Source organism: Neolamprologus multifasciatus, chromosome 5 (assembly GCF_963576455.1).
Source record: "Neolamprologus multifasciatus chromosome 5, fNeoMul1.2, whole genome shotgun sequence".
Lineage (NCBI taxonomy): Eukaryota > Metazoa > Chordata > Actinopteri > Cichliformes > Cichlidae > Neolamprologus > Neolamprologus multifasciatus.
In genome coordinates, this window is record NC_140443.1 from 8,767,290 (window position 1) to 8,792,022 (window position 24,733).

General features: G+C 39.3%; 1 protein-coding gene across 2 annotated transcripts in view; it reads right to left on the reverse strand.

Moving 5' to 3' along the window:
- Positions 1–21,068, reverse strand: part of phc2b (polyhomeotic homolog 2b (Drosophila)) — a 39,153-nt gene extending 18,085 nt beyond the window's left edge. The window contains exons 1-7 of one of the 2 annotated variants that reach the window (XM_085159131.1): positions 20,941–21,068; positions 6,688–7,039; positions 4,067–4,210; positions 3,847–3,924; positions 3,341–3,502; positions 1,948–2,070; positions 1,382–1,676 (exon numbers count right to left, since the gene is read on the reverse strand). In XM_085159131.1, coding sequence (XP_085015257.1) covers positions 1,382–1,676; positions 1,948–2,070; positions 3,341–3,502; positions 3,847–3,924; positions 4,067–4,210; positions 6,688–6,981 — 1,096 coding nt within the window. In that variant the 5' untranslated portion in view covers positions 6,982–7,039; positions 20,941–21,068. Of the gene's footprint in view, positions 1–1,381; positions 1,677–1,947; positions 2,071–3,340; positions 3,503–3,846; positions 3,925–4,066; positions 4,211–6,687; positions 7,040–11,314; positions 20,346–20,940 lie in introns of those variants that run through there. The other variant, XM_085159130.1, reaches the window with a different exon arrangement.
- Positions 21,069–24,733: the final 3,665 nt, after the last annotated feature.

The window sequence follows — 24,733 nt, forward strand, 5'->3', positions numbered from 1 at the left end:
CTGTCTCTAATAGAGCTGGTTTCACCCATTTAGTGAGTGAATGGATTTGTGAAGCAGGCCCCGACAAGTCACGGCAACAGCCAAGAAAAAGCTTTCAAACGTCCATGTGTGAAATGTCTTTTCATCTAATCTCACTATAAACACTAGAGCACAGCTCTGTATATGTATATAAGACAGCTGTCACAAAGCCAAAATCTTTCTTGAGGTTTGAAATGTACATCTGATACATAACAGAAGCATGCAGCCGCCGGCAAACAGTTTGTCAGTTTCCTTTTTCTGTCCACAAAAATGAAACCATAACTTCACTGCAGTTTTAGAGCTTACGTGCTCTGTGGACCACATGTTTTCAGAGGAAAACATTGGTGCATTCAAAACACATAGCATGAGCAGCACAAGAAGTTTTATCTAAGATGTGCTCAGAAACAGCATTTAAAATACACTGAGATTAAAGATTTTACTGGCTATAAGACAATTTGATTGAAGAAACACAGAAGAGGAAACTCAGTGGAGACACTAGGATTCATGTTCTTGTGACCACCAATCTCTGCTCTGCATAATTTCATGGCAATCCAGTCGAGCTGCTGATATAATTTAGTCAGAATCAAAGCAGTGAGCTGACAAACACTGATTTATAAGACTGTTGCTAAAATACATGATTAGGGACATTAAAATGTAATCTGTTATGTTACAGTGTTGCTTGCACATGTTGGTTAGATTGTCTAGAGTGTATGGCAGTGTCACCACTGCCTTTAGAAGAGAGTTTAATGCCAGATGCCCTCCCTGACATAACCCTCCTTCTCCTGGCCTTGAACTTCCACGTGTTAAATGTGTTTTAACCACTACACTGTGGAGCCACAAGTTTTAACTTGAATTAAGTGGTCCCAGACAAAACTCCACACAGTAGGGCCCTGTCAAGGTTTCAACCCAGGACACTCTTGCTGTGAGGAAATGGTGCCATCAATTGAACCACAATGCTGCCATTTAATACAAACACTCATATTCAACAAGACCTATGAAGCACATCTTGATATCTTACACAGAGTTTATTGCTGTTTTTTAAGACTTTGTGTTGCAAACAATTTGGCAAGCGCACAAAGCATTAGGTTTAAAACACATTAAGGCTGCATGTATCAATAAATATTGGTTGAGCTGCAGACAATTTTCTTGATTAAAAAGAGTGACAGCAGTAAGTAGAACAAGAAAAGTATTACTTCCTGTACTTTTAAAGATCAAACAAAACAACCTGTTAACAAACCCAAAACAACTGGTTGGTTATTTGCATTACTAATATCCATCATTATTATTATTTTCTCTCACTTGTGTGAGAGACATTTCTTTAATGGATGGGATTTAATGTTGTGGATATGCAAACTTCTCTTACCTGGAGCAAGCAGAGGCTGAGCATTCACAGCGGTGACACTGCGGCTCATGTTTATAGCTCGGACTTCTGTGACTGCTGCACTGTCCCCCTTCTTCCCTCCTTCAGAGGGACTGTCTAAGGAGCTGGTCTTTCCCCCTGCTGAGGCCTGGGTACCTTGACTTGGGTTTTTGATCAGTGACGCAGGCTGGATAGGCACAGGGGCCTGCTTCAGACTGAGAGCCTGTGGCATCTGAGTCTGAGAGGAGGATGTTGTCGCCCCCTGCTGGCCACGGATGGCCAGATTCTGTACCTGATTCTTAAGACAAAATACAAAAAGAGAGACAAGATTCACAAATGGCTCAAGCTGTGGATTTTTTGACTATGTTCATAAGAATTTTGTTTGTAAAATGCTGGAAATTCATTTAAAGCTCTTAAGTTTAATATTTATTTTTATGGATTACTGCTTTGCTACATATGTGTAAAATGTATAAAGTTATATTCACGAGAGGGAGCTGGAAAAGATGTTAAGGCGAGATAAAAGACCGCTCTTGTATTATTAGTGGTAATATACGTTCCAGCAATATTACCTGTGAGGAGGCCTGCGTAGAGCTGTCTGACTGCACAGCCGTCACAGTGGCAGCTGGGGTAAAGATGAGCTGTGGGGACAGAGGAACAGCACGACCTAGGCTCCTCGCCACCTGTACCTGGGCCTGGAAAGTTTGGCACACATTAAAAAAGGGGGAACTAAAATAGGAGAAGCAAACCGTAAACTAAAATTACTCTCCTGTGTCATTACTGATCATATTCCCCCACCAACTAGTGAAACTGCAATTTTAATGATGACAAAGACTTATATCACCAAATCAGTATCTAACTACCTGTGAAAACTGTCTCAGTACCCAGGGCATGGTGTTGAATAATGGCCATAACCATTTTGACCTGATGAAAGCCACAGGCCAAAACATGCACCTATGAAGTAGGTGAAGCTGTGCCATGAGCATCCATTCTGCTTTAGAAAATATGACTCAGTACCTTGGGCATGACACTGAATAAGGGCCACAGGCTCCCAATAAATGTTAAAACACACTATTTACAAAAGTAAAAAACTTAACAAGACAGAAGATCATTTAATCATGGGGTGCTGCGTGTGTATATTTAGTTAGTTTTTAACCTCTGGTGTATGATAAGACAAAACAGGAAACTAAAGAAAATATTTTGGGACACTGATATGAGTAGATGTAGCACCAGGAAACTGTGCTCGAAATAAAGTCCATGACTAAACTGACATGCAGTTTGCTTCCTGCCGCAATCATCACAGACATCTGATAATGTTGTGTTTTTGCTCGTAATAAGCAGGTTGTTTTGCCAGTTTCAGTTTGCCATCAGTTGTACAATCTGGAAACTCCAACTGGCATCACTCAAAACCAGCTATACCCAAAATAACCACTTTCTATTCCTTCAACAAGAGAAAGAGAGAACACACACACACACACAAACCAAAAAATGTTTTCTGAGCATTCACGTTAAAGACATCGACTTCCATGTATGCAAAGAGCTCTCTGTAGGCAAACGCATTATCCTGACCACCTACTCTACTGCAAGATGACAACAAAACACGCCATTTACAGTGGAATTACTTACAAACACAATATGTATTTTGTATATTTTATTTATTTATGTATTTATGTATGTAATGTTCTATACATGTGCAATAACACCTTCATTTATTCTTTTTTAACTCAGCCCTGTTTTTATTGCGAGTTTCTCTCCGTGCATGCAATTTTGTTCAGTAATGCATCTGTGATGTATTGACTGTATGACAATAAAAGAAATCTGAATGGCATAAACACATACACAGGGCCTCCAAAGAACAGAGTTGTGCCTATTTAAATCAAGCAATACGAGTGTGCTAGTGTTTATGCATAAAGTGGAGGATCATGTAAATGTGCCTGTGGCCATTTCTTTTCTCTGTAGTCTTACCATCTGTGCACGCAGGTACATCTGTGCTTGGGTGGGTGTAAGAGTGGGGCTCGATGGGCTGCCCAGCAGAACAGCCTGCTGGGAAATAGTGGTGGGGGTTGAGCTAATATTCTGAGCTCGGCTGATCAGCTGAGCTGCCGCTGGAGACGTGGTCAGGTTGATCTATGGGGAGAGATAATCAGGATTATTAGGTTATACATACAATACCTGAATAGATGTGGGGAGTTCTGAGACAAAAGCATCATATCCCCCAACTATTAAATTTGACAGCATCAAATTAAATAGTTAATAAAAAAGATTTTAAAAAAATTGTTTGAACTGTGTTCATTCTGCTAATATTTCTTACAGCTAAATACGTACAAAATCAAAAAGAAACTTGAATCTTTTTAAAGGTAAAACAGAAGGAGCAACCAAGCTGCTAGCATCACTTGGCTCGATGATAATCCAACTGGACAAAGATAACTTAAAGAGGCTTTTAGGAAGGCAGCACTCCAAACTGCACTTACCGTAGCCTGAGTAGATCCTGTTTGCTGAGATGAAGTGCCATTTTGTGAAGAGCTTTGCCGGCCAGCCGCGATACTGGCCTATCGCAAAGGAAGAGAGAGGCAGAAGGACAGGGTGAGTGATGCACAACTTCTGAAACATGTTTTGCAGCAGGTCAACAATAACTGCAATCATCATCTCTAAACCGAGAGAATGAATTATTTGTGATGCCTGCTTGCTGACCTGCTGTACAGCAGCCAGGCTGAGGCTGTGCTGCTGCTGGAGGGCTGCAGTTTGCAGCATCAGATGCTGCTGCTGAGCTGCATACATCTGCTGCAAGTACTGTGCTGCTGTGTTGGGCTGTCTATGCAATGCCTGCTGGAATACCTGCAAATAAAAACAGGTGCAAAAAAAATGACCAGTTTAAAAAAAAACATTTGACTTTTACATCTGAACTAAACTTTCATAAAATCCAAAGAATCACAGATTCAGTCACCTCGAAACAACATCAATTCTTCATGATATGTCAACAAAGCAAACCAAAGCCTCTGTGCCTCTACCATGTGGGTAATCTCAATACAAATTTTTACATGATAAATAAAAAGAAAAGAAAATGGGTTTTATAATTTTATTTCTATAGCAATGCCATGTGTTTACATTATCTAATCGCACAACAAGTAGACAAGCCCAGATATATCTGACAGCCACAGCCATGTGTCCGCCTACAGTGATGATTTGTTAAAAGGGAGCTACTTCATCATCCTCCAACATAACAATGCTTTCCAAATTATGCAAGAAAACCGTCCCTGCTGAACATGGAAAAGGCAAACCTGTTTCACCAAAAACACACCCTAAGTATAACCATGCTACGAAGGCATGCAAAGAGGAAACTGGTGCAGCTGGTGATCTACGACACAAAAGTAAAGAAATGTCTCAACCAAGCATTACTGGAGCACTCGTTGGAGTTCATATGACAAGAAGAGCAAGCAGTGGATAGAAATTACTGATTCAGTTGCATATTGTTTGGCCAATTCAACCAGTGGTAAAGCAGGCCTTGGAGCAACAGATTTAAAAAAAAGAAAGAGAGCAGACCCAAATTACATGGTGGAAGGTGGAAAATATTTTTCAGCTTCAGTTTTATTGTGTGACAATGTTGTGTAGGTTTCTGAAGAGTTACAAGGTTACTTTAGTTATTGCGAACGTATTAAACACTTATTTTAGACTTACTTAAAATTTCCTTGGAAAACAATACCTGTGTGACTTGTTGCACCATAATGCTGCTATTGCTGGCACCACTTCATTCACAAGTAAAACACTTGTTGCAAATTTCTTTGAAATATTGTGATATAATCTGAGGCTGTATCACCCACCTCCACACTCTCCACATTCTTCTATTATACAACCGCTTAAAGCCACCAACATCACACCTATACTAAAAATAGTTCTGTTCTTTGTACAGCCTTACCTGTGGTTTTTTTTAAATGATTTGCTCTTTTACAAACATACAGCGGTGCTAGAACCATGCCAAAGGCATACAAAAAAAAAAAAAGCAGGCAACCCAAAAACTCTGATACCAGTAACAGTTGCTAATACATCCCCATATTAAATGCAGTTTTATTTACTAGGATCTTTCCTCATGCAGATTATCTGGTGGGAAAAATGAAAAGGAAATTGTGTGATAACAGTAAACAACATCAAGAAATGTCAGTTCGATTGCACGGTGCATTTTCTGATTTATGTGTTGGAATTGCATGAGGCTTAATAACTTTTTTTAGAAAACAAATTTGTTGCCAAGTTAAACGTTTACCGTAACCTAAATATCTATGATATAAAAATATGTTCAGATGATATAATAGCGGCATCCCTAACAATAATAATACCCTTATGCTTTATTTTAGACATTTACTTCTGCTCTAAATAAAACTAAGTTATTATGAATTTAACATTTTACAAACTTTACAAGGTTTTAGATTTACAATTATTTTATCACTTGAGCTTATAAATCTTGTCCTGATAGTATTTCAAAATGCTTTATAGACCAAAGCAATAGTCATTAGTGTGCAATATCTTTATCGAATCCTAAATGTGGTCCAATCAAAATGTGTTGAATCTGAACTGATTGCATCACTGCCTATTTAACAGACTAATCGGGAGACAGAAGTCAGGGTTTCAAAACCTCCAATTACTGCAAACATACAAACAATTCTTTTTCCCTAAATGTGGGACAGAAAGGTTTCACACTGTGCCAGACACAACTCTAAGAAAGTTAAACCCCTACCACTGGGAAACCACCTCTCCAAGTGCCCTCTGCCATGTTTCCAAGGATTTTGACCTGCAGTCAACAGTGTCACAGAAGCATCCGGACCCACAATGTGTCGCTGACGGGCACAAGTAGCAAAGATGAAATACATGCATGAACTGATTTCCAGCGGTCCTTTATGCTCACAGTGCTGCTCAGTGACAATAGTGATTGCCTTGTGATTGTCAGCATGCTGAGGGGGTGAAAAGAAGGACTCAATCTAACAAAAACCCTGCTGTCAAACCATCAGCACTCAAAGTTGAGTGGACCTAATTCTGAGGGAGGCTAAGCCTGTGTAGAGGCTTACCCCGAGGGCAAGGGGTCAAAAGCACTAAAGCACAGAAAACATTCTTTCCTTCAAATTGGAGACATGCTCCAACATTACCACACATTTGAGATCCTTTACTGGGAAGACAAATTCCCTTTTTCATCAATTCGCTTTGTAAAAAAACGATGTCACTTTTAAACACCAACAGAGGGCAGTAGAGCAAAGAGTGTCAGGATGTTACACAGAATACCTCAACTTAAGCTCTCAGCAGATTTATTACAGAACCAAAACACTCACCTGTACTGTACGGTCAGGTATTCCACTGTAAACCGATATCTGAGGCACTGCCGGTCTTCCAGCTGTAGTACTACTGCTGGAAGTACTGCTAGTGTTAGTACTACTACTACTACTGCTACTACTATTACTAATGCTAGTGGAAGTGGTAGAACTAGTAGTAGTCGTAGTAGTATTAGAGGTACTATTACTGCTGACAGCAGTGGTGCTGGAGGAATTGGTGGTGGACGTGGTGGTGGCTGCGGTGGTCCCGGTACTGCTGGCAGTGGAAGCAGGGGCCCCTGGCTCACTCTCCATGGTGCCCTCTGCTCTTTTCACCTTTGACCCCCGGCTCTTCTGAATGGCTCTCCTGTGCCTTCAAGAAAGAAGCAAAAAATGTATGAATGTATGGAAGCTTGTTTCTGCCACTGATAAAGAAGTTGGAATTAGTAATTTTTTTAGACAACCAACTCAATAATTATTAACCCAGAGTTTTGGCTCATGGATTGCAAAAATGCTTTAGGTTTCTATGTTTACATACAACTGAATGGAGACAAAGTAGTCGAAACAAGATGCACCTGAACATGGCTGTCAATAAACCACTCAACACCAGGTAAATGTAAGACCAGTGACACATCTACCGCATCAAAGTTATACCCAAACTGTTTTAGTCTTATGTTGCACTATAAGTCAAGGGCAATAAAATTTATTTTACCACGGTTGGTGACATCCAAGGCCATACACAGTTTACAGCTTATTATGGTTACATATACCAGATATTCTTAACAACAACTTGTCCAAAGATCCCTAACTATGTCATATCATTTAGTCAAGCACAAATAGCTCAAGGTAAAATAATCAATCTTAAAATTCTTAAAAGCATGAACCTGAAAACTCAGTACATGTGGGGAATTTCAAAGAAAAAAAAAGTCAAACTTAAAGATCTTTGAAAATTTTAAACTAAATGAACTCCACAGGGTTCTAGGATGAAAAAGGAGATTCACATGAAAACTTACAAATGACTAAGAAGTTTTTCAAAGACTAAACTGATTGGCAGGCTGGATTAAAACCTGCAAAGGACTGGATTGAACCCCTACGTCTTCAGTTTGACACATGTGCCACAATCCCTTTAAAGTATGAAAAATAAGTAAGTACTAATTAGTGCATCACCCTGCCACCAAAACAAAATGCAAATTAGACTCATAAATGATCAAAAGGCCCAAAAAAGGAACTCAAATTAAGTAAAATCTCTTCTGAATAAAAACTCTGAACTCTGGTTATGAAGATTTCACCAGGTCCAAGTTTTGTGGATTTTATATTAATGTAAAGAAAAATAATCTCAAAATCTCAGCTTGCTCAAATTAGTACGTGACTTCAAAAACATTTACTACATAACTATAAAATCATTGTTTTACGTACTTTTACAGTTGAAACTAATCTTTATCACACCTATCCATCTTCTGCTCCTGATCAGGGTCTAAACCAATACCTTTAGACCTCCCTCTCCCCTGCAACCTCCAGCTCTTGTGATACACTGAGCCATTCCCATGGCTCAAAACACCTCACCCAGGAGGAGTCCAGAAAACACACTAGTCAGATGCCTGAATCACCTTACATGAAAGTGTAGTTGTTTTACTTCGAGCCCCTACCAATTTATTATGCTTTGAAAGAAACTCTTCTGCCATTTTGGTATCTGTGATTTTATTTTTTCAGACAAGACTCAGAGCTCGTGTCCATAGGTGAGGTTAGGAATGCAGATCAACCAGTGAATTACCAGTTTCACTTTTTTCCCCCAGCTCAGTGAGCATTTCAGTGCTCAGTTTATCCTTCGCACCCAGCTGCAAACCAGCCCAGTGTAAGCTGTAGGTCACTGCAATCTTTTACTACAGCCACTACCTGAATAATCTCTCACTGCAGAAACCATGAAAGAGATCATGTCGAACTCTGCAGCCAATCATTAACTTTCTTTTTTTTTTTACCCCGACTTAATTTGACACCCACATCCCTGTTGCCATGACTGTCCAGCCCCCAGTTTGACAAACTACACAAAATATACATATATATTCTGATACTAAGCATTCTCTCTCATACAAAACAAGACATACCATCTTTGTGGGGAGCCGCTTTCCTTTTGTTGCTGCTGGGTTATGTAAGAGCCCCTTATGCCATTCTCTTTATTAAGTTTCAAACAGTTTATACTCCCTTTGCTTTTACTGTTCAAAGAAGGGAGTTTTCATCTCATTGTTTACTTTGTATTTATGCATTTAATAAACTGAGCCAAGCTAAAGTTATATAAAGTCAGTACAAGTTACAAAACAAACATAAGGATATCTCTTGTCATTTTGCTTAAGTTACACCTCTGCTGTCTGTTCTCAAAGACGGATATGCTGTCCGACTGCATGAAATTAATATGCAGGATACAAACACGAGCTGGAAAATAAATGATACCTCTGTTTTCATGTAAAAATACACATAAAATTGTGTTTCAGGAATACAGTGAACTCCACTGAATTTAGCATAAATATAAGGGGTAAGCAGACACTACAAGCCTAAATTAAGTCAACATTCAGTCCAAGAGTGTTGAGTGAATGAAATTTAAAAAAAAAATAAAATAAAATAATGAATCCATTCCATTCAGTCAGTCACAAGAATAAGGAGGAATGATTTAGGGTCCTTCCATAAAAGCCTTTTTAGGTTTGGTCCCTTGGTGCTTTGCTATCCATTAGCACAGAACGAAAAAGGTTCAGAGCTCTCCGGGTAGACAAGGTGGAGAAGATTTCAGCATGGCAGCTGATAAAAAGTGAAGATGATGGAAGCAGATCAAGCATCCTCCCTTGGTGGAAAATAAGCAATCAAAAGCAATAAGCAATAAGCAAAAGTCAAAAATTCTTTTGTTTAAACAAAGTCCAGAAGTTAATTGAAAAAAAGAAAAGAAAAAGAAGAAGTTAAAAAAAAAAAGCTCTCAGAGCAAGAAGAGAATCTGAACTCATTAAGATTCTGACTAGTGTCAAGAATGAGATTAATGAGCATGTTTGGTGGGGGGATCAGAAAGAATAACAATCGCTGTATGAGTTAGAAAAGGGGGGAAAAGGGAGGGAGGAATTTCTAGCCTTAAGGTTATACAGGTTCACATTAAGTCAACGTAGCTACAAGGAAAAAGGAGCAAGTGAGAGGTGAAGGTTGAGTGAACAGGTTCAGGATTTTAAATGAGCAGAAGTGGGACGAGTGTGTAATGGAAGTAATTAAATAAGGAGCAATGCTGCTGCCATGCTGCAATTCTTAAGCCATTTCCTCCACATACTCATTCTTTTGAGCAGATTAGGAGCCAAAGCAAAGCTCTACAGCCCATTTAGGCTACAAAGGAGACTTGGAAACAATCTGCCATCTCACTAAACCACATGCTATTCCTTAAAATGGCAAATGCAGAACAGCCCACAAAAGGTTACAAAATATTTGAGCAAACCAGTGAGTGAGTTAAAAGACATTTTTTAAACATCTGTTTAAACAGCTTAAATGCTTTAATTGAAACCTTAGGTTGCATAACAAGAAAGGCAGCAAACAGTCAAATTAGGGCAGTACACGGATTAATTAAAAATGCTTTTACATATTAACCTGATATATCTAACACCATTAAAGCAAAGAACTAGATCCTAATTTAAACTGGATGAAAAATGGAAAAATATAAAATACATATTCCAAGACCTAAATTAAAAAGACCCTTATTTTCCATTCAGCGGTGCCAGTCACTGATTGAAAACTTGAGGTTTTCATATTTGTGGCTGAAAAAATGAAATGCAGTCAGGCAGTGCTGGGTCCAGGTTGTAAACAAAGCACCACTGCTGCCAAAGCCTGCTTGTCTGTATGCCATCATTAGCCTACATCCCACACTGTGCTTCATATTGCCTCCCCATGTGGGGAGAGGGGAGGGAATCCCCTCTGGTAATGATCCCTGCAACCCATGTCCCTCTGAGAGGAGTCACCCATCAATCAGTAAACAGTGCCATGTAGATCACCCCTTGCTCAGCCCCATCCAAGTACCACTTTTACATTGTTACATCCACAAATCTGTCTTTGAATTGGGTTTCATGGAGGACCCCTTGCACCCATGAAAAGTGCTATTCAGCTTTTTTAAGACAACATCAAAGCAGCACCAGCAGCATGAAACACAGTGCAAAGAGCCAGTCAATGCCATAACAATGTAATTTAAGTGCTGTTGGAGCATATTGATCCCCTCATGCTAGCATTACAAGACCACAAGAACTGACAGTCAGCTTTGCGTGTGATCCGTTTCGCATATCCAGCAGGACGATGAGAGCTGTTAAGAGACTGTCAGACAGACTGGCTGTCTCTACAGAGCTTACATCACAGTAAGGAAGTGCAGAAACCTCCATCAGTGCCCATGCAACTCTGATGACCCACATTAAAAATACTATGAGAATGCATTTGTCAGCTCCACTAATCGATTGATGTGTGATAATAGCTTTAATAGCTAAAAGATCCACAGAGAAATCTGTGCCTGTGTGTATTTTTATATATAAATTTCTGTGTGTGTGTGTGTGTGTGTGTGTGCACAGGCGAGTGTGCGTGTATCTGTGTGTGAAGAGGGGTACTCTGCTTCTGAGACAAAGCCCCCTAACCCTGGTGTTCCTACCTCCTCCGACACCCCCAACGCGATGCAGGGGTATGATGCCCCATCCCCCGGGGAGCGTGCGGTCCTCCTGCAGGATGTTGCTCCTCTTTCCTCTTTGTCTGCCTAAGTGAGTGGCTGGCTGCCTGGCTGACTGAGTGAATAAATGAGCGCGTGCAAGGGTGTTTCTGTGCAGCCTCCAAACCCCCTGCCCCTCTTGTCTACCCCCAACACACAGCAAGCTCGTCGTCCCAGCATCAACACCCAAGTCCACCAACCAGGCCACAGCCTGCCTCCTAATTATGTGGTATCCTAGCGACAGCCAACGGGCGCTTATGGAATCCCCATGCAGAGCCGCATCCTGATTGGACAACAGGATCCTCTTTAATGAAGATGATGGTAATGATTTTACTCTCCCCTCCCCCTCTGATGCTTCCTGAATACTGAATTATTTTTTAGGTTAGGCTTAGACCCTAACCTCCCCATATCACCCAAATTATTTCCAAATAGCTGAAAATCCAAGATAATGAGGCATTTCATAAAAATAACCCTGAAATGCTTTTTCTTCTCTTTTGCTTAGTCTAGACCCGAACAGTGGAAAACCGAAGGCTTCATTCCTTTTTCAGTATTTCAGTTTTCACTTCAAGTCTGCAGCACAATTTCCACAAATAACCTGCAGTTGCAATAGGCCCATTTTCCTTAGCATTCAGCTAAGGAGAGGAACAGTGAGTCACAGGCTGAACAACGAAGGGGTTACATGAATAGGATGGGGGACCTATGGAATCTTTGATACCCAACATCCACACTGATGGCAAAACTAGCAGCTCAGTGTTCAAACATTGTGAAGAAGGACTGCTCTCATGTCTAGAGATTGACGAGGAACAACACACATGCTACAAAGGGGGAACCAGGACGACAGTCGGGGAGAGATATCATCACCAACACTGGATATCATCACAGTCCAGGATGAGACAACAAACATCCGCAAATGAAGATGGCCCCAACCGACCACGTGCTCAGTGAATACCTCAGGCAGCAGAAACCCGAGAAAGAGGAGGAATAATCATGGAAGGATAGACCCCTGCACGGTATGTACCAACGGTAGATAGAGGAAGTGGCTGACATCCAGACGTCCTACCAGTGGCTGGAGAAAGTTGGACTGAAAGACAACACAGAGGCACTAATCATGGCAGCACAGGAACAAGCAGGAACAAGGCTGGGAGACGCCACCAAGGATGGTGGAGAATGGCCGAGCTAAGATCCTGTGTGGCTTCCAGATACAGACGGAGAAAATGGTGGTGGCTAACCAACCGAACATAGTGGTGGTAGAGAAGCAGAAGAAGACGACCGTAGTGATATATGTAGCAATACTAAATGACAGCAACATCAGGAAGAAGAAACACAAGAAGCTGGAATTAGTACCAAGGGCTCAGAGAAGAGCTTGAGAAGATGTGGAGGGTGAAGGAAACAGTGGTCCCAGTGGTAATCAGAGCACTAGGTGCAGTGACTCCCAAGCTAGGCGAGTGGCTCCAGCAGATCCGAGGAACAACGTCTGAGATTTCTGTACAGAAGAGCGCAGTCCTAGGAACAGCTAAGGCCATGTCCAGACTAACATGTTATCATTTGAAAACGCATCTTTTTCTCTCCGTTTTGGCCCTCCATCCACACTGAGACGGCGTTTTCGGTCAAGAAAAACGCAGCGTTTTGAAAACGCTCTCCAAAGCGGATACATTTGAAAATGCTGTTTTTGCGTCGCAGTGTGGACAGCGAACCTGGAGCCTTTTCGAAAACGTTGACACATTTTAGTCATGTGGTGCAGTCATGTGACCAATTAAACTAAGATAGCGAAGGGCATTATACAGCAGTTGTTTTGCTTGCGCTCAATTTTGACAGACCTATTAAAGATTAATATCAAATGTACATGCTCCAGATAGCTTTTCTTCAAATTCTTTAATTCTCACTCGCTTTTGCAACATATCCAACATGTCTTGACAGTTTTTAAAAAAAATAACAGTACACACTAGACTAGAGTGATTTATTACTGAAGGCTTTGAATAATTGGTGCCAAAGATTTCTGTATGGACATCAAGCTTAGAAACAAAATAACAAAAGAGGAAAACCAGCAAAACCCCTCATAAAAATGAAATGAGATAGCTTTAGAGTTGAATTTAAACTCCTCTTTAATGACAACAGAATTCATTTACATGGAATTGGGAAGATAAAAACCAAAGGATAATGGCATACTTATGCTCTACCCCACAACATTAACACGCCACCCAACTGTCTGGCAGTATGAAATGTGGCTATTTGAGTCGTTTGCTGGTGCAATATAGTATTGATTGGGGCCAACCATGCGTGAGCCTCATTGATTATCATCTTCTCATTAGCATATAGATTAGCTGGCAGTGCATCCAGAAGTGCAAGCCTGAAATCTCACACTTGGCTAACAGAGCTGTGGCAGGGGGGTTGGGGGGTTAAAAACAGGAAGGAAAGACCAATAGTGTGGCTCAGTGAGATATCATCTCTTTGATGATAAAACTCAACATCCTAAAGCTCAGTCTCCAAAACTGCTATCAAAAACAAAGTGATTACGATGCAAGGACGGTGTAAAAGGTGGTTCAGCCAGGGGCCTAATAGACCCTAACAAGAGCTATGATGGTAAAAGTCTAGGTTAAATAAGATTGAAATAATTGCTTTTATTTAACTTCCCTAAAGTTGGTAAACTAAATTATTTGAGGATGAGGATAATGAAGATATTTAAAGATGCCAGATGGCAAAACAGGCAAGATATTATTGAATTAAATTGGTATGAGTCAGACTGACAAAATGAACATGAGTTTGCGGGGCTATTTTGTTGACATCTATCTCACAAACATTTAATGAACCATTTGAAGTAGGGCATTCCATTTTGTTCTCAGGAAATTTTTTGCAAAATTTCAAATGTGGCAAAAAATTTAAGGCACTCAGAATTTATTGTGGTAGTGAAAAGAAATAAAGACGGACAAACCTAAAACATAGGAATAAATTCAATATAATGATAAACTAATAACTGGTGTTAGTTTAACTATTCAAAAGGTATTGATAGGATTTTATCAGTTCATTTTTATCAATGCCAATAATTATTTTCAATGTTATCATTTTTTTTTTTGCTTGTAAAAAGATAAACAGAGCTACCTTTGACACACTGGTTAGGTCTCAAAAGCTTTTCTTTAGACTTCATAAATTGACAAAACTAATTCTCTCTAGTTAGCCGAACAACTCTGACTAAAGTCAAAGTAACTAATGAAGTTCAAAAAGACAAACTTGGGATGGGGACCCACTGTCTTTATTACTCACACCTAATGGCTTCATTTGTTAAGTACAAGATTGCCTCTTACAATAGAACCTCTGCACAAAGCCCTTACCTCTAAGTAGGGCTGGGCCATATCATACCTTTCACGGTAATACCGGTATAATGTCGGGCAACGATAAGAAAATGAAATATTGCGATAGAATATGGGTAAAACGCACATGCGCAGTGACTTTGTTTATATACGCGTATGGCAGCGACAGAAAATGACAAGGGCGAAAGCGGATCGTTGAATGAAATGGATGAACCAGAATTGGTTTGTAAAAATGCTGCAACTTCAGTGGTGTGGAACTGGTTTAGCTTTCGTCCGTCAGATACACAACAAAGCACTATTTTTGGTAGAGCATGCTAGCGGGCTGTCGTTATTACCGTGTTTTTTGGAAAATACGGCACACTTAAAATCAATCCTTTGATTTTTCTGAAAATCGACCGTGCCACTTATAATCGTGTGAGCCTTATGTATGAATTCTGGTTGTGTTTACTGACTTCGAAATGATTTTAGGTGGTACACGGCGCTCGAAAATATGTCAAATGTTTTAGTACAACTTTGCTAAACTACGAACCCGCACCGCTTGATGGATTGCCGGAGCATTACGGCTATCGTAGGCAGGCGCCTCGCGGAGTGATACATACTGTGCTTCAACATAATATTACCATATTGTGTACCTATAACCTCTTTTTAAGTTTTATGGATATTATACATGGTTATGTTGAGGATATGTCGGCCAATTTCCACTGGAAATGCCTTTTGGTTAAACTGTCAGCAAGGAATTTGCATTTGCACTGTTAAATTTTTATATAACTTTAATGCACATAAAAACAGCTGCTTGTTTAAGTGAAAATACATTGATGTTTGGTTTTTTTTGCACTAATAAAGTTTTGGAGTTGTAAAGTATTTTGTCTAGTGTCAATTATATTGTTATCGCAAATTTTCAAATGTATATTGTGATAAATATTTTTGGTCATATCGCCCTGCTCTACCTCTAAGAAACTAAAATATCATTTTAGAGGGATGGGCCTATTTATTTAAACTTTTAATGGGTCATTCCCTTCCAATCAGTACCTCCCACCCAATTTTAGTGTATTCAATTAAGTAAAGCCAAACTTTGACAGTCAGTAATTGCAAAAAAAAGCTCAACATAAATGGAGTGAGTTGAAATTTCCCCAGTATTTGAGCAATCAGAATTACGGATTTAAAAAAAAATAAATTACGTCACAGTCTAAAGCCCAAAACTAATTAATTTTTTGTTCAGAATTAAAGCTCTTTGTAGAAAAAATAAAGTTTAATATCATGTGATATACCATAGTATCAATATCATAGTAGGACTGCACCAATTTACTGTCTACAATGCAGTGTAACAGATAAAAATAGTGATTCCTTGTATCTCGTATTTGTTTTCTTATGATCAATTGGAGAAGATTTCAAAGAGTGCATTGTGGGTAAACCTTTGAGGGTCATATCACCGTGTGTGGGAGGTCCTCAACATTAGGTCCTGAAGAACTTTCTCTTCAATGCTATTTGACCACGCAGGAGGACCTGAATTACAGAGGGTCTCAGATTTCATTGTTCTTTCAGTGGAATGAACCTCAAGTCAGTGACAAGATCATTTGTTCTGAAAAAGCATTTCCTTGGAGAACTCTGGTAATGCTGGGAGAATCCCCTGAGCCTGATGATAGCTGATGGGCTTGTCCAAACACAGCAAGCAGGCCACTGCCCTCGCTAAAGTGTGTAAGATAGCGATACCCTCTGATCCCAAGGAAAGGCCGACCATGGAAGCGTAATTGAGCCATCTGATTCCGATTCAGCTGTGGACCTTGCCTTCCACAGCTGAGTAGACCAGCACAAAGAGACTCTGGCTGCTTTCCAGGTTAAGTGTGCTGAGAGTGTGTGCCGTTCCAGCATATGTAGGCTCATGCTGCGAAGATACAAAACACTTTGACTTTACTCTCCAGAGAGGACCCTGGCTCATTTAGTAAGGGCTAAGAGCGTAAGGTGCAAAATGCTCCAGTAGATGCTAAAAATGTCTCAGACTATTAATGCCTCTCAAAATAAACACAGCAAAAGCAGGCAGAAAAGCACACATAGACTGAGAGGCTGAAGTGGTGCCAACAGAGAAATGAAAGATTCTTTCTCTGATCTATAAATATCACCATTAAATAGTTCTGGTGAAGCTTGGAGATTATCAACGCTTTTCAATCCCAACTATTCTATCAAAGCAGTCTCTCGGGCATCACTCTCAGGAGTCTTTCATGCCAGCAGAAAAAAAAAGAAAGAGAAAACTGGGTCAGGTATGAGGCAGAGGCAAACAGAAATGTAGTGCTTCCTTTAAATCCTTTAAAGTCCTTTAAATATATATCAATGCTAACAGGGAACCAGAGAGACAACAAAAATTAGAGCTTATCCAAAGGATAACAGAGAAGCCACTTCGTCATTTTGAAGTAGCCGAGAGAACTTAACTGTGTTAATTTACTACCTTTCAGAAGCAAAATCTTGTGCCCAAAATAACAGATGTGTTACTCAACAGGTTTAAAATTATGAAAAACATAACACATGTTGACATTCTGACAGAAAGCTTTAGTCAATGTTTATATTGTTAAAAGACACTGAAGTAGACACACAGGCCATGTCCAGACTAATACATGTTCGCATCTTTTTCTCTTCGTTTTGGCCCTCCATCCACACTGAGACAGCGTTTTCGGTCAAGGAAAACGCAGAGTTTTGAAAACGCTCTCCAAAGCGGATACATTTGAAAACGCTGTTTTTGCGTCGCAGTGTGGACAGCGAACCTGGAGCCTTTTCGAAAACGATGACACGTTTTAGTCATGTGGTGCAGTCATGTGACCAATTCAACTAAGATAGCGGAGAGCATTATACAGCAGTTGTTTTGTTTGCGCTAAATTTTGACAGCCCTATTAAAGATTAATATCAAATGTACATGCTCCACAGAGCTTTTCTTCAAATTCTTTAATTCTCACTTGCTTTTGCAACTTTGTAGTTTTATGTTACTCGCAGCAACAACTCCACCTCCTTGTTAGTCCATTTAAAAAACTCGGTGCTTTTCCTCTACGTTTTGCTGCAACCTTTCAAAGAGCCAGAAAGTAAATAAACAGAAGACAGAAATGAGGCAAGTCAAATCGTCTTGCGTTTCACGAATGCGCAGTACTGAAACGTAAGCATTTTCGCCCGTTAAAATGTGGATGAACAACAGTGTGAAAACGACTGAGAACGATAGTGTGGACGCAGAGCGTTTTCAGACGAAAACGCCATTTTCAAATTTATCTGGACTGATGTGGATGTAGCCAAAGGCCAACCTAATAATTTACACCTATGTATGGGCCCATGGATGCAGTTTAAGGTCATCAGTGTGTCATAGCATTATTTCACCTGAATTGTCATCTACTTTAATGAAGAAGTCCATTTTCATATGGTGTCAGCTATAGCCACTATGTGACCCTGAAATAAATAAACAGTTTAAAAATAATAATAATAAAAATGAACAAACTGTGACCCCACAGAAAGACTTACCACTGTAGCCGTGCCTACTGGTGCAGATAAACACAACTACATATCACTGCTTTATTTGTACCTGTACTGATAACTATACTACAGCTTGCAAGTATCTACAATCAATCAGGAAGTCCGTCAGCCATCTGTTGTGGCATTTTGCCTCAGGTGGATCTTTTGAAAGCTATAACATGCAATATATGCTGGCTGTGTACTGAAGGGTAGAGGCAGTTGCAAGTCACAAGTAAATGTAAAGCAGTATGCAATATGTAAATGAGCTCATCTCTAAACAAAACATAGGAACAAAGTGTGGCTTCTCTCTCTCTTGTGAAATAAACAAATAAACCTTTTCATAAATACCTAATAAAAGCCCATAATTAATTTGAATAACAGCATCAGATCAGGTGCTGTCTATAGGAATTGAAGGGTAACTAATTATCTCTGCTTGATTTTTCACAGCTGGCTAACTAATCTCAGGTTTTTAAAGGAGCCTCTACTCTATTACAACAGCTTGACATGCTTTTAAGTGGATAATGCATAATTCTTCTTCAGTTAACCCCAGTGTCAGTGAAGAAAATCTACAAGTTTCTTCCCTAAGCCTGCTGTGTTATTTTTCTGCTGCACACAACTAGTCAGTTGTTTGTATGAGCTGAAGTGATGTAAATGCTTGCCCCCCCAGCTATGAATCAGTAAACATCCCTAATCTAAAAAAGATTCACTGCAAGTTAAATATAGGCGTGGATATAGGTTTAACAGTTTAGTATTATTCTCATCATAATTATATACTGCTTATAGATTTTGACACCTCACAGTTTTTTACAGTGATATTCGGCACCATCTTGCAGCACCTTTTGAAGTGGCCGTCTCAACTCACTGGCTCCAGGAAACAGATGCAAATCAGGTACAAAATAACCTTCAAACCAAGGCCATAACAAGGCAAGTAAAGCACAACACCCTCTGTAAATTAATAAGCTGAACTTTGAAAATTAATAAGATTTTAATAAAACATAGAAACCAAACCAAGCCTGGACCTGTAGTTGTTCTGCTTAATCTGATTTTAATTTAAATTATAACTGTGGCTTTAAAAGAAATCCAACATTTGTTCAAGAGCTATCTGGAAGAAACTGTAAAGGTAATCTAGGTAACTCTGTGAAACAACCATTAATGGCTGCAGCTGGTGTCCGGATCATGATGAAGAGGGTCTTTTAGCCACAATAGTGACAGGCTCTCCATCAATTCGTGTGACTACCGTCAAGCCGAAAAACGAAGCCAACAAGAAAAAGGAAAAAACAAAACTCTAGTTCCTCTAGATGCCACTTGAGGCTGGCTCCAAAATTCCCAGAAACTTCCATGTTAAAATGGCCAAATTTATAGCACTAAAACCACATTTACAGCGTGGATGGTTTTAGCCTCAGTTTAACTTTAAGAGAGGTGGATTTCTTACAACTCAGGAGGAAGGCCAAAATAACTGACAGGTGTTCAAACACACACATCTGGAGCCCATGAAAGTCAAAGACCAAGCTCCACTACTTTAGTCATTAAAGTGGACCTCATTATCATGGCTTGTAGTGTAGTAGAGACCATCCAAGAGGTTGTGCTTTAGTTTGGGTGAGTGAAGTTACATTTTATTACCTTATTACTTAGCACTAATTAACAGTGGGTGACATAAAAATGGCTACATTCCTTTTTTTTTCTATCTGTGGCTACTGTGCAGGTCTCCTTTGTATCTGAGGTTTTATGACTAAACACACCAGTTAGTCTGTGCATAAGTACTGTTCCACCCCCCACCCCCCCCCATCCCCCGACACACACACACCCAATTTCCTCAACCTATGCAGATTTTTGTGTTTTGCTTTAATTATATGTGAAGGTCACTGAACTCATATTGAGATCCAAATATATTTGAATTTTTTTTTTTTAAATAAATGGATTCTATTACACAAATTAAGAAAATATGTTAAATAGGTGAGATGTTGATTAAACCTTTTATGCATATATGCTTAGGGTGAATACAGTTCCAGTGCTGAAATAAGTCTACGATGCATCATTATAATACATTGCTACTATTGTGCCATATACTTAGTCATTTTACACTCCATTTGTTTCAGCCAATTTTAAGTGTAATTGCAGTCTGTTTTTCTGCCTCACAGATTTCTGCTCCTAAAGCACTGCTAATTTTCCTTAAATGGACAGACTGTTCCATGCAGCTTTTTAAAGGGCCCGGGCCATCGGCTGTGTTGACCTTCACTTGTCAACATAACTACCTCCTTCTTTATGCCAAATGTCATGACCTTAGGGGCCACAGCTCCCTGTTGGTATCCACTTGGCCAACTTTGCCTAGCATTTCAAAATTAGCAAAGCTACACCCTACAGACACTGTTGTCAATTAAAAACAAAAAGGGAGGCTTTATTATTGGCCAAAACATTGCATTTAAACGTTTCGCTCATGCGCTGTCTCATTCATAAGCATTTTTACTCCTTTCCTGCTGGCAATGAATTCCATTACAAAACTAGCTAACGTTAGCTACATCTGAATTGTTGTTATTCATAATAATAACACAATTTTGTTCCTATATGAGGTTTTGAACAGTAAACTTAGCACTTAAACTAACGTCGACGTTAGCAAGTCAGCTAGAAAAACGCTTGCTGCTGTTTTGGGGCCCGTGTAGACGTCTGCTTGTGCTATCGACTAACCTCACGCGTTCCGAAGCACATATAAACACATATAAACAGGTATGTGACCCTTGTACGAACCGTGACATCCTGCGCCAAGAAGCCAAATATACGTGACCTTACCGTTGCCGAAAACCTTGTTTCGTCGCTTCTCCTTCTGACTGCTCTCGCTCAGTGTTTCTCCTGATATTCTACACTGGACGGTGGCTCGCTGCGCCCAACAGACTCGGAGCACTCCAGCAACAGCAGAAGAAACAGCGGCAAAGGAGACCTGGCCCAGGGAGGGTAGACCGAAGCGACTCTTTCGTTTGCATTCCATACAGGCAACGTGATGCAAAGCGGACCAATGAGCGTAAAGGGTGAGATTTGACCCCACCCCCTATTGTCAATTAACCCCTCCTCTCCTCTCTTTCCATTCACCTGTCAAGTGTCGGCCTCAGTCCTGATCTCCATGGTAACAAAGAGCTTTAATCTTTGCACTGTGCTCTGTTTGCAGTGCAGCTACGGGGCCACAGAGAAGCTTTAAAGATATGTCACACTTTGTTTGGCCCTCTTCAAAACGGAGGTCAACATCAGCGACCTCAAAACAGCACCCCTGGAGCCATTTGATTCAGGGTTTTGTTCCGGGCCACTTCTTTGCCTTGTAAGCTTAGCAGCTATTAAATTCTTTCACATACAAGCATGTGGACTCTTTTTCTTGCACGCTCACCATTCTGCCGTAAAATAAGTATTATTTTGATCATGTTTGCTTGTAAGATGAATCTGACCTGAAGTGCTGGCTTTTTCACAATTTTCAGTCGTCATTATTAGAATGTTTCTTCATTTGTAAGACAAGTTAGACTTTAATGCAGAGGGGAAAACTAAATAAAATTAACTAATTAATACCAAATTAAATTCAGAGAATACAGCGAAGGAGATAAACAGTTCACAATGTAAATCTTATGGCATGGGCATCTATTGATGATGTTACTGCTATTAAGTGTTCGGACAATGACTAAATTTTTATATTTTTGTATTTCTAAACTCTTCATTCTTCAATCTTTATTCAAGAGGTTTAAACAAATTATTGGCAATTATTACCCTTTCATGCATAGTGGTCACTACAGTGGACAGCTATTCAAAGGCTGTTTTCTTGTCAGTGTTGATGGTATACTTGCTCATAAACCACTACATTGAACACTGATGTGTCACTCCATACCCTGCCACCCACTGGTCATTTAATGTTACTATAAATGTTTGACGTGTTTCATTGTAATTTTTTATTGTTTTGTTTAATTGTTTTGTTTTAATTGTTATTCAACCCTGTCATGCATGAATTATGACAACCTCAATCAGGATTTTTTTTCTTTTTTTTTTCAGGATTTTTTTCAGGATTTTTTTGTATTCATCTTTTCATTCCTGAAGATGAATAGGAATACTTAAGAAAAAAAATCCTGATTGAGGTTGTCATAATTCATACATGAAAGGGTTAATTCTAAGGATTTTTAAATGCTGCATTTTTAAATACAGTTAATGAATTTCTTATCTCTACAGCCCAAAGACATTATGAAATGCTGTTTCCTCCCTTGAGATGCTCTGCCAGGCCTTTATTTAAGTAACATTCAGTTACTGCTTGTTTGTGGGTCTCTGTGCATTCAGCTTTGTCTTCAGTAAAGCATCCTCTGATGGGTTGGGATCAAATGACTAATTGACAAACGGACAAATATCACATTTCTTTGCCTTGAGAAACCCTTTTTACAGTATGCTTTGGGTCATTGTTTGCACATGTGAAGCACTGTTGGATCACTTTTGCAGTCTTGGTTGTATAAATCTGAGCAGATATAATAACCTTGTACACTTCAGAATTCACCTGCTGCCTCTATCAGCAGTAACAATATTACTGACTTAATTCTATTATCTAAATTAATTTTGCTAATAGATTTCAATCAACGGGACATAAAAAAACCGCATGTGTATGATCACCAGTCAAAGCAGATATAAAGACAGACTGATAACTTTAAATACAATAAAGATGCATGCGCAAAGAGTTCAGAGTTTAAAATATTTAAATACCTATATAAACCCTATTCACTGTATTAGTTTGAATGGCAGTAAGATATGCAAGCCAATAGGAGTCTGACAGTGGAATGCAGGCGCTGTTTGCATTAGTTACACCTGTGTCTATGATAATGAAGGTGTAACTAATGTGATTATGCAAATATTTTGCACCCCACAAAAGCGGTTTTGGCCTCCACATTTTATTGACTCGTTTTATTTACTCAGCTCTATCTGGAGAAGAAGAGGGGATGAGAGGAAATGTCAGGAAGTAATACACAGACTGACTGGAACAACAAAAAAGTAAGGAGGTGCTGTTTCTGTACCTTTTCTTCTGTTCTGTTTGTTTCAATTTAGAATTTTCAACAAACATTTGTAGTTTTCTATCATTTTGTGATTTTTGTTTTCCAGATTCCTTAAAAACTGCCATCTTTCACAGGTTCAGGTTGTGGTTGTCTTTGCTCTCTTCACAGACTCTTTAGCATTCCACATACCGTGCACGCAAGAGTAGGCCCCACTGAATCTGTAATTTGTATCCTCATGGAAATGACCCAGCATTGTAATAAATTGGACAACAATGAACTGCTAATGTTTCAGTAAGTCACTATTGTGTTGCTTGCAATATGAGGAGGCAGCACATTCATCCGCCTGCAAATACTGAATAATTTATCTGAATATGACTTATTTGGTTGGCCCGCGAGTTAATTATCTGGTCTTTCATAGCTCCCCTGATACATCCCTCACAGCATCAGTATGAGCACAGCATCGTTCCAGTAATGCAGTTAGTCCCCAAAGATACGCTGTGGGATTGCAGCCAAGATTAATGTGTGATATTAATGTTATAGCAGAGGTAACAGTGAAGTCAAACACTGCTTTGTTGGACTGGAACATACCTTCAATGTGACGCTTGTATGCCATAATGGACTAGCGGTAATGGTGTGCTGATAATAATGTGAGAATCTTAATGGAATATTTATGTGTGGCTCCCATTCAGCTTTGTTGACCAATAAAATCAGATATGGAGTTTTTATATTTTTTACAGTGATGCAAATAATTTTAAACTTAAAATAATTTAGTTAGCTTTCTTTGTTCTTTATTGCTTTAAGTAAGGTTTCAAACATAAAATGTGACTTTTTTGTGGTTAGTCTGATTATACAGAAGTACAATTATTAAACCAAAGCCACAAGCAAAGGGACACAGGTTTATTGTTTAAATTAGTGCTGCTTGTGCATGAATTTTACAAAAAGGCTATTCTTCTTCTTCTTCTTTTTTTTTTACCAAATGAACTGCCTTTCAAAATATGTGGGAGTTCAAAGCCCCAAACAAAATGATAAAATGTGGACAAGCAGCATTAATTAAAGTATTATGTTTCACATAGATGGAACCAGTAGCTTTTATGCTTAGCTTTTCAAAACACATAAAAACAAAAGAAAACATATATTGTATTGTCTTTGGCCTCAAGCGAATTTGTATGCATACACATTTCTATCCCACAATGCTTTTTCAACATTGCATGGGGGTTGAGGGATGGTGCAATGCCTCTGGATTGGCGGACTGGGGTAGTGGGTCCCTCTGTTTTTAAGAAGGTGTGTTCTAACTTCACAGGGATCAAAGTCCTCAGCCTCCCTGGGAAAGTTGATCAAAATCAAAGTCAAAGCAAACTTTATTGTCATCTCTGCTATAAACAGTACAGTATATAGAGAGATGAGACAACATTCTTCAGTTCCATTCAGTGCAAAAAACAACAATAAATATAAGAAGAGAATAAATATACACTTAAGACTAATGTAAAAGGATCAATGACAATTTACAGGTTGAATGATTTAAAGTGACCAGAAAACGTAGTAGCTTGCAAACATGAGCAGGATTCTTGAGAGTAGGA